The sequence below is a fragment of the Myxocyprinus asiaticus genome, chromosome 16 (assembly GCF_019703515.2).
Source record: "Myxocyprinus asiaticus isolate MX2 ecotype Aquarium Trade chromosome 16, UBuf_Myxa_2, whole genome shotgun sequence".
Classification (NCBI taxonomy): Eukaryota; Metazoa; Chordata; class Actinopteri; order Cypriniformes; family Catostomidae; genus Myxocyprinus; species Myxocyprinus asiaticus.
In genome coordinates, this window is record NC_059359.1 from 32,889,478 (window position 1) to 32,903,114 (window position 13,637).

Genomic DNA, 13,637 nt, shown 5'->3' on the forward strand with positions numbered 1-13,637 from the left:
CTCTTGCAGTTTTGGGGATCACTATGAATGGAATAAAGTGACATCATGTATCCACAACATTCTGAGTGGGCAGCGCTGGATTGAGCACTATGGCGAAATCTCCATAAAAAACTCCAACAGCGAGAAATGCCAGTGTAAAGTCACATTCATTAAGGTGAGCTGCCAATGCATACTATCCAATCTGAAACAAACATCTCTGTTCCAAGCTAATGCTTTAGTGATTATCAGCACTGCAATATTTAAATATTTGTTTCAGAAATTTCTGATATTTTGGGAATTTGAATGCAAAAATTGTTTCCAGATTTTCACTCTAAAAATCATTATCAGTAATATGGTTCAGGGAATGGGATTCCGATCTGTTCTTGAAGGGTTCTTTCAACTTAAAGCAGTCTGCAGCTTTTTTTATGACGGATAACAAAACAGATTCTTTTTGATAACCGATATGCATAGCTGATTTTAATTGCTTCATTTCTGCTTTTTGACACAATAAGAACTATGTAATAATTACACTACAGCAATAAAAACATAATATGCATTAATAATATATATTAATATCATAATAATTATCAATTTATGAATTCTTATGATGATGATGATCATTTATGGCATTATATTTATGCATGTTGTTTTGCTATCTAAATGGTCTTAAATATTACTTTTAGTAAACTGTTAAGTTAAAAATTGCACACGTTTCTCACTTTAGAATGAATGAGCAACATTGCTTCCTCCTGTACACAGTGGTGTAAAGGTGTTGTTGGGTGCTATTCTTTGAGGTAGACCCAATTTTAAAAATCTGATAACTGATTATGAATATTGGTAAAAAACAATTACTGATTATCAGTCAATCTATAACTGTTTTTACTGTACGAGTCTGATAGCCTTCACTTTGAAAGGGATTACAACATGACACTCAACTCCCTCTGTCCATTCAGAATACACCACATTCTTTAGTAACTAATGAGGGATCTGTTTGGCACAGCTAGGTACAGTAGATAATTAAACTCAGATGCTGTGGTCTTCATAGAACTCCAACAGCCTTCAAGAGCTACAGGTCAGGCTTTGTTGAGGGAGAGAGAAAAAGAACAATTAGGGCAAAGGAGAACAAGATAGAAAACAGAAAAACTGGAGAGAATAAGATTCTACAAAAATGAGATAATTATTCATGGTTCTTCTCCCATGGGTTTCATTAGATCTGGTTGAAGTGAAGAGCACTGACACATCTCTGAATCAAGTATGACATCTTCTGGAGAGCACTCCAGTGCATTTGGCCTTCCTGCAGCAGCTACTGTTGAATATCACAGTTCATAATATCCTCACATTAGTGAATCCTTTAAACCCAGCCCAGATGGTGCATTATTCTACAGAAATGTATGCATCTCTGCATTAGTGACATTTGTTTAGTAGCGATCTAATTAACCCAGACAGTCTTATTTAAATGTTTACGTACTTGTTAACACATTTTGCCTTTTCAGTGGTGCTCTTATGGTCAAATTTATGTGTGTGCTTTCCAGGCAAAGTACTGGAACTCGAGCATGAACGAGGTTGAGGGAGCAGTCACCGACCACAAAGGGAAGGTCGTTCACAAGCTTTTTGGGAAATGGCACGAGGGCATGTACTGCGGCACCCCACCCTCTGCTACCTGCATCTGGAGGACAAGTATGAACCAACACACACACATACACACACACACACGTGTGCTCAGTTATCTTAATGGGGACATAGCATAGACTTCTATTGTTTTTAAATAAAGCGAACTACAATTACTATAAGCTAACCCTAACCCACACCCTAAACCGTCATGGTTACTGGTGTGACCTCCGTTCCCTGATGGAGGGAACGAGACGTTGGTGTCGATGTAGTGACACTAGGGGTCACTCTTGGGAGCCCGAGACATCTCTGGTCTTTGATAAAAGGCCAATGAAAATTGGCAAGTGGTATTTGCATGCCACTCCCCCGAACATACGGGTATAAAAGGAGCTGGTATGCAACCACTCATTCAGGTTTTACACTGAGGAGCCGATATAAGGTCCGGCCATTTCAGGGTAGTTCAGCGTTGTGGCAGGAGGGACCAACATCTCGTTCCCTCCATCAGGGAACGGAGGTTACACCAGTAACCATGACGTTCCCTATCTGTCACTCACTCGACGTTGGTGTCGATGTAGTGACACTAGGGGTCCCTATACAAAACGCCACAAGGCTGAACTGTGTTACGTGAACTGGCGGTGTGTGGTGGGCAGACTTGCTGTGTGCCTCATAGCCAGCACACCAGGTCAACACGTAACCTCCCCCAACACAGTTATGAGTGTCGAACGGCCCTTTTTGGGGACAAGTCGACTACCCAGAGATAGAGACAGGCTTAACCCAGTCGTGGCCTCTTTCCCCTTCTCTTTTTCCACTCTCTAAAAAAGAAGGGGGATTATCCGACTGGGCCGCCAGGTCTTGTCGGGGGGTGTCCCACCCAATGGGAGGACACCGCGGAGACCACACCTCGCCCCAAGAGAGGGGGGGGATATTTAAGTGGAAGAATACATCACATGGTCTTTCCAACCATGTGGAGAGCCTTCAAGGTAGATCCTGCCCAATGGGGGAGGAATTACTACAACATGGAGACTGGGGCAGAGGGGCTTTGCCCAAGGAAGATGCAGTTTGCCAGTAGGGAAATGAACTAGCGGAAGATATAGATCACATGGGGTTAGCCTTACAGGGAACCGCCACATGCGGAGCACCTACCCCAGAACCGGGCTCTTAGTTAGCACGTGTACTGGGCCGGCAGCGAGTCTCTCCGAAAACTCGACTGCCACAGGGCTCGGAGGAAGTCAACCAGGGAACAACTTTTGTGAACACTACTGGGAATTAACAGCGCACGTCTTCAGCTCAAAAGGAGGTGGAAGGCGCTATGTGCAAGAGATACACCCGGCCGGCTATCCTGGGCTTATCCGCTTGTGTTGCGTGCCACTACCTGGGATGAAACCGGTTCCACCCGGAGGTTGTAGAACCTTGCAAAGGTGTTGGGTGTTGCCCAGCCCGCTGCTCTGCAAATGTCTGTTAGAGAGGCACCTCTGGCCAGGGCCCAAGAAGCTGCTACACCACGGGTAGAATGGGCTCGTAGCCCTACCGGGGGCGGCATGTTTTGGGCGAGATATGCCATAGTTATGGCGTCAATGAGCCAGTGGGCGATCCTCTGCTTGGAGACAGCGCTTCCTTTCCGCTGTGCACCAAAGCAGACAAAGAGCTGCTCAGAGACTCTAAAGTTCTGCATGCGATCCAAATAGATGCGTAAAGCGCGCACCGGACACAGCAATGACAGGGCTGGATCTGCCTCCTCCTGGGGCTGCACTTGCAGGTTCACCACCTGGTCCCTAAAAGGAGTGGTGGGAACCTTGGGCACATAGCCCGATCGGGGGTCTCAGGATCACGTGAGAATAGCCCGGACCGAACTCCAGGCACGTTTCGCTGACAGAGAACGCGTGCAGGTCACCTACCCTCTTGATGGAAGTGAGCGCAGTCAGGAGGGCGGTCTTCAAGGAGAGTGCCTTAAGCCCGGCTGACTGCAAACCTCAAAGGGGGCTCTCTGTAGACCCTGAAAAACTACAGAGGTCCGATGAGGGAACGAGGTGCGGCCTGGAGGGATTCAGCCTCCTGGCGCCTCTTAGGAACCTGATGATCAGATCATGCTTCCCTAAGGACTTACCGTCGACTGCGTCGTGGTGTGCTGCTATGGCAGCAACGTACACCTTCAAGGTGGAAGGGGACAGCCTCCCTTCCAACCTCTCTTGCAGGAAGAAAAGCACTGATCTGACTGTGCACCTCTGGGGGTCTTCCCGACGGGAAGAACACCACTTAGCGAACAGACGCCACTTAAAGGCATACAGGCGCCTCGTAGAGGGAGCCCTAGCCTGAGTGAACGTGTCTACCATCGCAGGTGGGAGACAGCTTAGGTCTTCCGTGTCCCGTCCAGGAGCCAGACATGGAGATTCCAGATGGTGCCCCTTCCCTGAGAAAGAAGGTCCTACCTCAGGGGAATTTGCCCGGGGGGAGCTGTCGCGAGGAGCGTGAGGTCCGAGCACCACGTCTGGGCGGGCCAGAGGGTGCTTACCAGGACAACCTTCTCCTCGTCCTCACTGACCTTGCACAGGGTCTGTGCAAGCAGGCTCACTGGGGGAAAACGCATATTTGCGAATGCCAGGGGACCAGCTGTGTGCCAGCGCATCTATGCCGAGGAAGGCCTCGGTCAGGGCGTACCAGAGCAGGCAGTGGGGAGGATTCTTGGGAGGCGAACAGGTGCACCTGTGTCTGTCGAATCGACTCCAAATCAGCTGGACCACCTGAAGGTGGAGTCTCCACTCTCCCTTGAGGGTAACCTGTTGTGACCACGCATCTGCCGAAGTGTTGAGGTTGCCCGGGATGTGAGTGGCTTGCAGCAACTTGAGGTGCTGCTGACTCCGTTGGAGGAGACGGCGGGCGAGTTGTGACATACAGCGGGAGCGCAGACCGCCTTGGCGGTTGACATATGCTACCGCTGCCGTGCTGTCTGTCCGAACTAGCACGTGCTTGCCCTGGATCAACGGCCAGAACCTCCGCAGGGCGAGCAGAATTGCCAGTAACTCGAGGCAGTTGATGTGCCAATGCAGCCGCGGACCCGTCCAGAGGCTTCTGTCGTCCCGTTGCCAACAGCACCCCAGCCCGTTTTGGAGGTGTCTGTTGTGACCGCGACGCGCCTGTAGACCAGTTCTAGGGGAACACCTGCTCGTAGAAATGAGAGGTCGGTCCAAGGGCTGAAAAGACGGTGACAGACCAATGTAATGGCCACGCGGTGTGTCCCGTGGCGCCATGCCCGTCTTGGGACTCGAGTCTGGAGCCAGTGCGTCTGAAGCGGCCTCATATGCATCAACCCGAGCGGGGTGGCCACCGCCGAGGATGCCATATGCCCCAGGAGCCTCTGAAAAAGTTTCAGTGGAACCGCTGTTTTCTGTTTGAACGCCTTCAAACAGGCCAGCGATTGTTCGTAAGGTGCGCCGTCAAGGAGACTGAGTCCAACTCCAAACCGAGAAAAGAGATGCTCTGAACCGGGAGGAGCTTGCTCTTTTCCCAGTTGACCTGAAGCCCTAGTCGGCTGAGGTGTGAGAGCACCAGGTCCCTGTGTGCGCATAACATGTCTCGAGAGTGAGCTAAGATTAGCCAGTCGTCGAGATAGTTGAGAATGCGAATGCCCACCTCCCTTAACGGGGCAAGGGCAGCCTCTGCGATCTTCGTAAAGACACGAGGAGACAGGGACAGGCCGAAAGGGAGGACTTGTACTGATACGCCTGACCCTCGAACGTGAACCGCAGGAAGGGTCTGTGTCGAGAAAGGATCGAGACGTGAAAGTACGCATCCTTCGGGTCTACCGCCGCGAACCAATCTTGATGCCGGACGCTCGCTAGAATGCGTCTTTGCGTCAGCATCTTGAACGGGAGTCTGTGTGAGTTCAGTACTCGCAGGTCCAAGATTGGCCGCAACCCACCGCCTTTTTTCGGTACAATGAAGTAGGGGCTGTAAAACCCTTTCTTCATCTCGGCTGGAGGGACAGGTTCTATCGCGTCTTTCCGTTGGAGGGTAGCGATCTCCGCGCAAGGTAGCAGCATTTTTGTCTTTCACCAAGGTGAAGTGGACACCGCTGAACCTGGGCGGATGCCCGGCGAAGTGAATGGCTTAGCCGAGTCGGACGGTCCGGACCAGCCCTCGTGATGGACTGGAAGGCGCAAGCCATGCGTCCAAGTTCCGCACAAGGAGGACCAAAGGGACAACGTCATCGGATGTACCAGCAGGTGGGGCCTCGCGGCGGGGAGGGAGCTCGAGGTGCCGAACCACATCGTGGCCGTGCTGAGTCCGAGGACATCGAAGCACTTACCTGGCTCCTTTTGACCACCCCCGGAACAGCCTGGGACGGGGGAGGAAGAGGCCTGTCCTCGTGACCTGTGGAGACTGTCACATCAGGGGCGGATTTGTGCCACAGCTGGGCGCTCAGGGCGGGAGACCGCCGCTGGAGCGCCAACCTGCCAAATGGAGTGGTGGACGGTGGTTGTGATGCCAGCCGTACACACCAGATACGTGACCCAGGGAACAAGGATACCACTTTTGCTGAGCTCTTGAGTACTGCAGCCACTTGGGCATGCAGCGCAATTAAATGCAAAAGGCAACAAAAAGATGAAGATCTGCTTACCAGCTCCAGAGCAGCGGGTTTCGTTGTCCCTGGGTCGCCCGTCTCAAGGGCGCTTTGAAGCCTTTCATGGGTTCTGGGCGGCCGCGAGACGGGTGGCGTCTGCTTCCTGTGGTGGGCTCCAAGCCGGGGCCAGGCCGAAGGGGCGGGCTGCGGCGGAGCCGGTGCAGTCACCGCAGGGGGACGCCCTTGGCGATGAGTAGATGGGGCAGGATATGCCGGCTAGCATCCATCTACTGCTCTACCATCGAGAACTGCTGGGCAAAGTCCTCGACGGTGTCGCCAAATAGGCCAGCCTGGGAAATGGGGGCAGCAAGGAATCGTGTCTTGTCGGCCTCACCCATCTCGACCAGGTTGAGCCAAAGGTGGCACTCTTGGACCACTAGTGTGGCCATCGTCCGTCCGAGAGGCCGCGCCGTGACCTCCATCGCTCGGAGAGCGAGGTCGGTCGCCGAGCGCAGTTCCTGCATCAATCCCGGGGCGGAACTACCCTCGTGCAATTCCTTTAGCGCCTTGGCGGACTTGCAGAAGAGCCATTTCAGGCTTGTCCAGCGGCACCGTAGGCCTTGGCCGTCAGAGACGACGTAAACCTACAGGCCTTGGACGGGGGCTTTGGGAACCCGCGCCAGGTGGCGGCGCTCTGCGGGCAAAAGTGCACCGCGAGCGCCTTTATCCACCGGGGGATTGCCGAATAACCCTTGGCCGCCCCACCATCGAGGGTAGTGAGAGCGGGGAAGCTGAAAAGATCGGGACCGGGCAATAAAACGTGCCTCCCGCGACCTTGTCAGCTCTTCATGCACTTCCGGGAAGAAAGGAACAGGGTGGGGCGTGGCTTTGAGCGGTGCCGCGAGCCCAGGAACCAATCACCGAGCCGCGAGGGTTCAGTGAAGAGCGGTGAAATCCACTCTAACCGACGCTCGCGGCTGCCCGGGAAAGCATGTCATCATCTCCGCGTCAGCCTGTGACTGGGCGATCGACCCCGAAGAGAGGAGCCCAGCTGAGGCTTCCGACTGGACGAGCCCGCTCTCCGATGCTGCGCTCGAGAGCTCATCACTTTCGCGAGCTCCGAATAAGAGGTGGAACTCGCCGTGAGACGAGCCGGCGGACTCACCATTGCCTTGGACATATTCTCGCAATGAGAACATGACCATCCACCAACGCTGTCTCCGCGTGAGCAGTACCCAGACACGAAAGACAGCGATCATGACCGTTAGAAGGCGAGAGATAACGAGCACAACCAGGAATAACACACAATCGGAAAAGCATCTTTAAAAAGACGCGTCTTTAAAAAGCCGTTCCGTGTGTGCGCTCTTTTAGAGAAATATATACTCTTTTAGAGGGGAAAAATGCTCTTTCAGAAAATATACTCTCTAGTTTTTCTGCCGAAGTGCCCAGGGGCATTCTCTGCAGTGCACCAGTGCAGAGGAGGGAGAAGCCGCTGAAATGTGCCGTCAGATCCAGCAGAGGTGAATGAACAGTAGTATTCAGCTCAGTGAGCATGACCGTTCGGCTCCGAAGAGAAAATCTGAATGAGTGGTTGCATACCAGCTCCTTTTATACCCGTACGTTCGGGGGAGTGGCATGCAAATACCACTCGCAAATTTTCATTGGCCTTTTATCAAAGACCAGAGGTGTCTCGGGCTCCCAAGAGTGACCCCTAGTGTCACTACATCGACACCAACGTCGAGTGAGTGACAGATAGGGAACTAACCCTAACAGAAAGTTTTTGAATTATTCTAATTTTAAAAATCATTATTTATTTTATATATGGATCGTTTTTTTTCAAATGAGGACGGCCCAAAATGTCCCCAAAGGGAGGTTTTGTCTGATTTCACCCACTTTTGGGTACAAAATTGTCTCCAAACTAAAGCTAAATAAGTACTACACACACACATTCTCCCCTTTATTTAGCAGGGTCGGGCAAAATTCAGAATAAAATGATTGTCTACCTTTTCAATTCATGAGTTGGAAATTGAATTGAATTGACCACGCCTCACAGGATGTTGAATTGCAATTTACTGAATTGCAATATAAAATTAAATTCAGTTCAACAGTCATCATCAGTCTAATACAACAACCAAAGAACCACAAGTGTAGTTCCTCCATATATGTTCATGAACAGATAACTTCATTGGTGTTCTGTTTGTAGTTTCCATTTTGAAAGCTGTTTCATGTTGTTTGGCTCTATTTTGAAGTCTTTTGGGTACATTTCAGCATTCTGGGAAAGTTTGTTCTTTAACCATGGTTTATTAAAAATAATGAAATGTATATAAAATAAATGCAGATTTCTATAGGTGGCATTTTAAAGATTGATTATCATTAAAATCAATTTCTGGCCCATATGTTTTGTGTATGATAACATGTTTGTGTGCAATTCATATTTAAAAATGAAATACTGAAACAGTAAAACTTCACTGACAGCAGTTACATAAATTTCTAATTTGAATTCTTTTTTAATTCAAATCTGAATAATTTTTCCTATTTGCTATTCCAAATGGAACTGGAATGTAAAAGGCATTTTCATTCGAAATGATTCTCACGCTGGTATTTAAATGTGCATTTGACACAGTTGTCTGGTGGTCAATCGGTGATGCACGTCACAGAGACTAGTGTTTATTCAAATGTTTTAAAGTTTATTGATTTGATTCATCAATATTTCAGAATGTATTTAGATGAAAGATTTACATTGCCTTATGTAGGTGTAACTTTGTGTGTGTGTGTGTGTGTGTGTGTGTGTGTGTGTGTGTGTGTGTGTGCGTGCGTGTTTGTGTGTGTGTGCAGATTCAATGCCTCCAGACTACGAGCAATACTACGGTTTCACCAAGTTTGCTATGGAGCTAAATGAGCTTGACCCTGCTACTAAACCATTTCTTCCACCCACAGACACAAAGCTGCGACTTGACCAGAGGTAAAATCCTACATCCATATTGTTTAGCTTCCAAAATCAAGTTTATTACATGGAAATAGGGTTGTCAGGATATCAAACTTTCATTTATTGATACTAGTTTCAATACCACAGCAAAAATTGAAATGATATAAGTAAAAATGATTTGCCCTGAATATTACAATGATATTAATGAGTTTGGCCTTCACCATTGTGGATTCATCATTTCATACCAAATTGAGTCTGTATGAAAAACTGGTATTGTTACATTTTTTACATTTTGGAATTTACTTTTTATCAAAGTACCTGCACCTTTGACATCTCCTTCTTGGAGTTATTCCGACATAAATGTGTCAGCCAATGGGAGCAGACGGAATCTCCAGGGCCACTAGAAGTTGACATGCATCAGCCATGCTATGTAAGGACAAATGAATTTCATATGAGCCTGTTTGTGTGTGCAGATTATTAGAGGAAGGAAACGTTGAAGCTGCAGAAGTGCAGAAACAGAGAATTGAACAGCTTCAGCGTGAGAGACGAAGAGTCCTGGAGGAGAATCACATGACACATCAACCTCGATTCTTCCAGTACGAACCAGCATTCTTACTTAATGTGCACTGTCACTGTTTCTCTTAAAGAAATATAGTTAAAAGTTATTTTGAAGCAAGTTCATTGTTAAAGGAATAGTTCATCCAAAAATTCTGTCATCATTAACTCCAAACCTGTAAAACTTTTGGTCTTCCATGGCGCATGTCGGCCACTCTTTTTCATATATAATAAAAGTGAATGAGGACTGGGGCTGTCCAGCTTTAAAAAAAATGTAAAAAAAAAAAAAAAACACCATGTAAGTATAATAAAAGTAGTCTATATGTGTGCTTATTCCAAGTCTTCAGAAGCCATACAAAAGCTTTGTGAGAGCAAACCCATTTTAAGTCATTATTCACTTAAAAATGTGTCCTCTGCTATAGCTATTGAAAGATTTTCAGTCAATTACGGCTTAAATTTTAGTACGTTTTTCTTACAACGCTATTATGTGGCTTCAAAAGTCTTGGAATATAGCTTGCAACCTTTTTATTGCACTTTTTAACTATCCCAAGCCAGACAAGCATTTACTTTTTAATTATACAGAAAAGAGTAGCCTGAATATTACGTGTTCCAAGGAAGAGAGAAAGTCATATGGGTTTGGAACAATATGAGGGTGAGTAAATTATGACAGAATTGTCATTTTTGGGTGAACTATAACTTTAACATGATTTTAATAAAGCCGTTTTTTTGGACAAAGTCTCTGTGAGTACTTTCATTTCTTTTATCTTTTCAATTTTCTTCAATTTCATCACCTTTACAAAAGTTTCTACATAACCAATTATTTCCTGCTTTGTCACCAATAGGAAGTCCAAAGATGAAACCTGGATGAGCAACAACACTTACTGGGACTTGAGAAAAGATCCTGGATTCAGCAAACTTGACTGTCCAGTCCTCTGGTAACTCAGAGGCAGCCAATATTTATCTGTGCTCACTGTTGCCTGCTCTTTTCTATTCTGGCCAACATTACAACATCAAGAGAAAACACCTCTTAAAGTGAGGTAGAGACTGATAGAGCTGATGAAGAAAAACTGGCCATCAGATTTAAGCGTGACATAGGGAACCACACCAGACCTTTGACTAAGAATTATATAATTTCATGTCACTCCTTAAAGGAAAAGTAAAAGTAAAAAAATTAATAAAAAATAAACATTATGTTGTCATTTACTCACCCTCATATCAATCCAAACCCTTTGCTTTCTTATTTGGAACACAAAAGAACATGTAAGGCAGAAATGTGATGGACTGACAGCTCAGTCACCATTCACTTTCATTGTATGGAACAAAGATGCAATGAAAGTGAATGGTAACTGAGGCTTACATTATGCCTGACATCTCCTTTTGTGTTCCACGGAAGAAAGACATTCATACGGGTTTGAAACAACATGTGGGTAAGTAAATTATAATTTTAGGGTGAACTAATCCTTTAATATTTGTTATTTAATGTCCCAGCAGTTCAATTGCCTTAATATGCTTACATTATCTATTATGGTTTCTTTTGTGCAAATGCATCCCTTGAAAGTATAAGAAATATGCAATCTTGGCCCAGTTCATATTCTTGTTTTGTTGCTGTGCACAATACGTAGCACGAGAAACCAACACAAATACTGTTGGGTTATGATCTCTTGTGGCTAAATGTGGTATATACAGGTGCATCTCAATAAATTAGAATGTCGTGGAAAAGTGCATTTATTTCAGTAATTCAACTCAAATTGTGAAACTCGTGTATTAAATAAATTCAATGCACACAGACTGAAGTAGTTTAAGTCTTTGGTTCTTTTAATTGTGATGATTTTGGCTCACATTTAACAAAAACCCACCAATTCACTATCTCAAAAAATTAGAATACATCATAAGACCAATTAAAAAAAACATTTTTAGTGAATTGTTGGCCTTCTGGAAAGTATGTTCATTTACTGTATATGTACTCAATACTTGGTAGGGGCTCCTTTTGCTTTAATTACTGCCTCAATTCAGCGTGGCATGGAGGTGATCAGTTTGTGGCACTGCTGAGGTGGTATGGAAGCCCAGGTTTCTTTGACAGTGGCCTTCAGCTCATCTGCCTTTTTTGGTCTCTTGTTTCTCATTTTCCTCTTGACAATACCCCATAGATTCTCTATGGGGTTCAGGTCTGGTGAGTTTGCTGGCCAGTCAAGCACACCAACACCATGGTCATTTAACCAACTTTTGGTGCTTTTGGCAGTGTGGGCAGTTGCCAAATCCTGCTGGAAAATGAAATCAGCATCTTTAAAAAGCTGGTCAGCAGAAGGAAGCATTAAGTGCTCTAAAATTTCTTGGTAAACGGGTGCAGTGACTTTGGTTTTCAAAAAACACAATGGACCAACACCAGCAGATGACATTGCACCCCAAATCATCACAGACTGTGGAAACTTAACACTGGACTTCAAGCAACTTGGGCTATGAGCTTCTCCACCCTTCCTCCAGACTCTAGGACCTTGGTTTCCAAATGAAATACAAAACTTGCTCTCATCTGAAAAGAGGACTTTGGAACACTGGGCAACAGTCCAGTTCTTCTTCTCCTTAGCCCAGGTAAGACGCCTCTGACGTTGTCTGTGGTTCAGGAGTGGCTTAACAAGAGGAATACGACAACTGTAGCCAAATTCCTTGACACGTCTGTGTGTGTTGGCTCTTGATGCCTTGACCCCAGCCTCAGTCCATTCCTTGTGAAGTTCACCCAAATTCTTGAATCGATTTTGCTGGACAATCATAAGGCTGCGGTTCTCTCGGTTGGTTGTGCATCTTTTTCTTCAACACTTTTTCCTTCCACTCAACTTTCTGTTAACATGCTTGGATACAGCACTCTGTGAACAGCCAGCTTCTTTGGCAATGAATGTTTGTGGCTTACCCTCCTTGTGAAGGGTGTCAATGATTGTCTTCTGGACAACTGTCAGATCAGCAGTCTTCCCCATGATTTTGTAGCCTAGTGAACCAAACTGAGAGACCATTTTGAAGGCTCAGGAAACCTTTGCAGGTGTTTTGAGTTGATTAGCTGATTGGCATGTCAAAATATTCTAATTTTTCTGAGATAGTGAATTGGTGGGTTTTTGTTAAATGTGAGCCAAAATCATCACAATTAAAAGAACCAAAGACTTAAACTACTTAAGTCTGTGTGCATTGAATTTATTTAATACACGAGTTTCACAATTTGAGTTGAATTACTGAAATAAATGAACTTTTCCACGACATTCTAATTTATTGAGATGCACCTGTACAATATACAAATAACCGAAGAGCACTTGGAAACTCAACCCAAAACATAATGTATACTGTAGTATGTTGTTGTCAGAACAAAACTGCGTTGTCTACCTCTTAAAAGGAAACTGTCAAGGAATTTATGATGTATGTTAGATTATGAATTCCACATCTGTCTAATGCCTTATATACTATTGTATACTTGAGTATATAATGACTGAGTCTTTACTAGAACTTTTCATCAAATCAAATGTATCATTACAAAGTATTGTAATTTTATGAATGCCTTTTATTCAGAGATTCTTGAATGAGCAAGAGGTGACGTTTGAGGGTCTCTAAGAAATATTTATATTCATCTTAACTTATTCAGAGGACTGGCAGATGGCTCATCAGTACTCAGCAGTGTTTTAAAGCTTCCCACATTTCGATTTGTAACCTGTGCTCCTTTCACTCTGAACTACGCACTACGACGAAAGCTGTTGGGGGAATGGGGGTACTTGCGTGTTGACCACTGCAGCGCTTCCTCTTTCCTTCAATAAAGTCTCATTTCAAAGATCACTCTTTGTTGTTTTTATTTCAGATTTATTTAAAATGTGAAGTTAATCTACAAAATCTAATAAACATATGGACTGTAGAGACTAAGTTGAGGTAGTTCAAGTATTCACATGGATTAAAGGGATAGTTCAACCAAAAAAATTTAAATTCTCTCATCATTTACTCACCCTCATGCCATCCCAGATGTGTATGACTTTCTTCTGCAGA

General features: G+C 45.7%; 1 protein-coding gene across 1 annotated transcript in view; it reads left to right on the top strand.

Annotated features, from left to right (window-relative positions):
• The window catches only part of LOC127453824 (oxysterol-binding protein-related protein 3-like), a 66,679-nt gene extending 55,327 nt beyond the window's left edge, over positions 1 to 11,352 (top strand). Inside the window, exons 22-26 of the mRNA XM_051720524.1 lie at positions 10 to 154; positions 1,512 to 1,656; positions 8,981 to 9,107; positions 9,545 to 9,667; positions 10,469 to 11,352. Of these exons, the coding sequence (XP_051576484.1) occupies positions 10 to 154; positions 1,512 to 1,656; positions 8,981 to 9,107; positions 9,545 to 9,667; positions 10,469 to 10,565 (637 nt within the window). The 3' untranslated portion in view covers positions 10,566 to 11,352. The remainder of the gene's footprint in view (positions 1 to 9; positions 155 to 1,511; positions 1,657 to 8,980; positions 9,108 to 9,544; positions 9,668 to 10,468) is intronic.
• Positions 11,353 to 13,637: the final 2,285 nt, after the last annotated feature.